We start from the raw sequence: 1,610 nt of genomic DNA, 5'->3' as shown, positions 1-1,610 counted from the left end.
AAAAAAAAAAAAAAAAATTACAAACTTTTGAAGTAACATTTATTTTGTTGTCTCTGTTACTAGATTGCAAGTTCTATAAGGGTAGGGACCACGGTCTGTTGTTTGTCTTTCTATTCCTAGTGCTTGTGGAATTTATATTTGTTGAATGAATGAATAAATGAATCAGTAAATGGATAAAACATAGGTGGCATAGATGACATGGATATGAATTTTATTTTTTAGCTAGAGGCCCGATGCACTAAATTCATGCAAGGGGCTCAGTCCTCGCAGCCCACTTTGTCCGGAAGTTCATTGGGCTGTCCAGTCTAATTAGCATATTATGCTTTTATTATTATCCTATATAATGAAAGGGTAATATGCAAATTGACTCGAATGGCAGAATGACCAGTCGCTATGATTGGCACTGACCACCAGGGAGCCAATGCTCAATGCAGGAACTGTCCCCTGGTGGTCAGTGTGCTTCCACAGGGGGAGCACCGCTCAGCCAGAAGCCGGGTCTGGCCAGCATAGCAGCAGTGGTGGGAGTCTCTCTTGCTTCTGCGGCAGTGAGGGAGTGGGCCTAAGCCATTAGTCAGACATCCCCTGAGGGCTCCTGGGCTGCCAGAGGGAAGTCTGGCTGCTAACTTAGGCCCAATCCTCCGGGGAGTGGGCCTAAGCCAGCAGGTGGAATCCCCTGAGGGCTCCCGGGCTACCAGAGGGATGTCTGACTGCCAGTTTAAGCCATCAGTGGGACATCCCCCAAGGGGTCCTGGACTGCGATAGGGCGCAGGCTGGGCTGAGGGACCCCCCGCTCCCCGGGTGCACAAATTTTTGTGCACTGGGCCTCTAGTAGAAAATATTATTTAATGGGAGTTTGCCACAGAATGGCATCTGAGCTGGGTTAGGCTAACAGCTGAGAGGGGTTTGTTGATGGGTGACATGTGAGAAGTGCTCCTACCCTTAAATTCCGTCAGTATTACCTGCTGAGAATGGTAGGGAAGAGCCTGTTTGAGAGCATTGCTTCTGAGGGAGGGTGTGCTGGTCACTGCTGTCCTGCTCTGTTGGACATAGAACTGTCTATAAAGTTCTTAATTCTCAGTCCATGTTATTGTTCCTGGAACTGTGACCAGTGGTGATGGTCTCATGCCCCTGGAGACTCAAACTGATGTATTTTCTCTACTGTGAGGAGCTGTGGGACCAACAGATAGCAGGGTCACTGCCCTGGTATGAATCACTAGAGCTGATCCTCACACTCATCATCAAGGTGGTGGGAAAAGAAGTCTGGGTTTATCATCTTTATTAAAAAAACACTGTGAATAGTGGCCTGTATAACACAGCAATGTAAACATTTAAAGGGCTTCATTTTCATTAATTGGTAAGAGAGTAACTCCCATAAAATGAATGCTGTTAGCTCTTGACCCTGAAAAGTTAACTGACTCATGTGTTTACTCGAGCTAATCAAGTGGCCCAGCTTGGTCCTCATCCTGGACTCGGAAATCCAGGGATCTTTCCCACTGGTTCAGGGAGGACCTCCCCGTGGGAGACTTGCCTGTGCCCCCACATCTCATTCCGTCTTTTCCTCTGTTACCCCTCCCCTCCCAGTGGAGCCCACAGTGACCATCTCCCCAGCC

General features: G+C 48.0%; 1 protein-coding gene across 1 annotated transcript in view; it reads left to right on the top strand.

The window, feature by feature from the left end:
* The window catches only part of LOC102761265, a 13,063-nt gene that overhangs the window by 5,355 nt on the left and 6,098 nt on the right, over window positions 1-1,610 (top strand). Inside the window, exon 3 of the mRNA XM_015571190.1 lies at window positions 1,582-1,607. Within this exon, the coding sequence (XP_015426676.1) occupies window positions 1,582-1,607 (26 nt within the window). The remainder of the gene's footprint in view (window positions 1-1,581; window positions 1,608-1,610) is intronic.

Source organism: Myotis davidii, unplaced genomic scaffold (genome assembly GCF_000327345.1).
Source record: "Myotis davidii unplaced genomic scaffold, ASM32734v1 scaffold1408, whole genome shotgun sequence".
In the NCBI taxonomy this organism is placed as follows: domain Eukaryota; kingdom Metazoa; phylum Chordata; class Mammalia; order Chiroptera; family Vespertilionidae; genus Myotis; species Myotis davidii.
The sequence above is the reverse complement of the archived record's forward strand: the minus strand, read 5'-3'. Positions and strand labels throughout refer to the sequence as shown.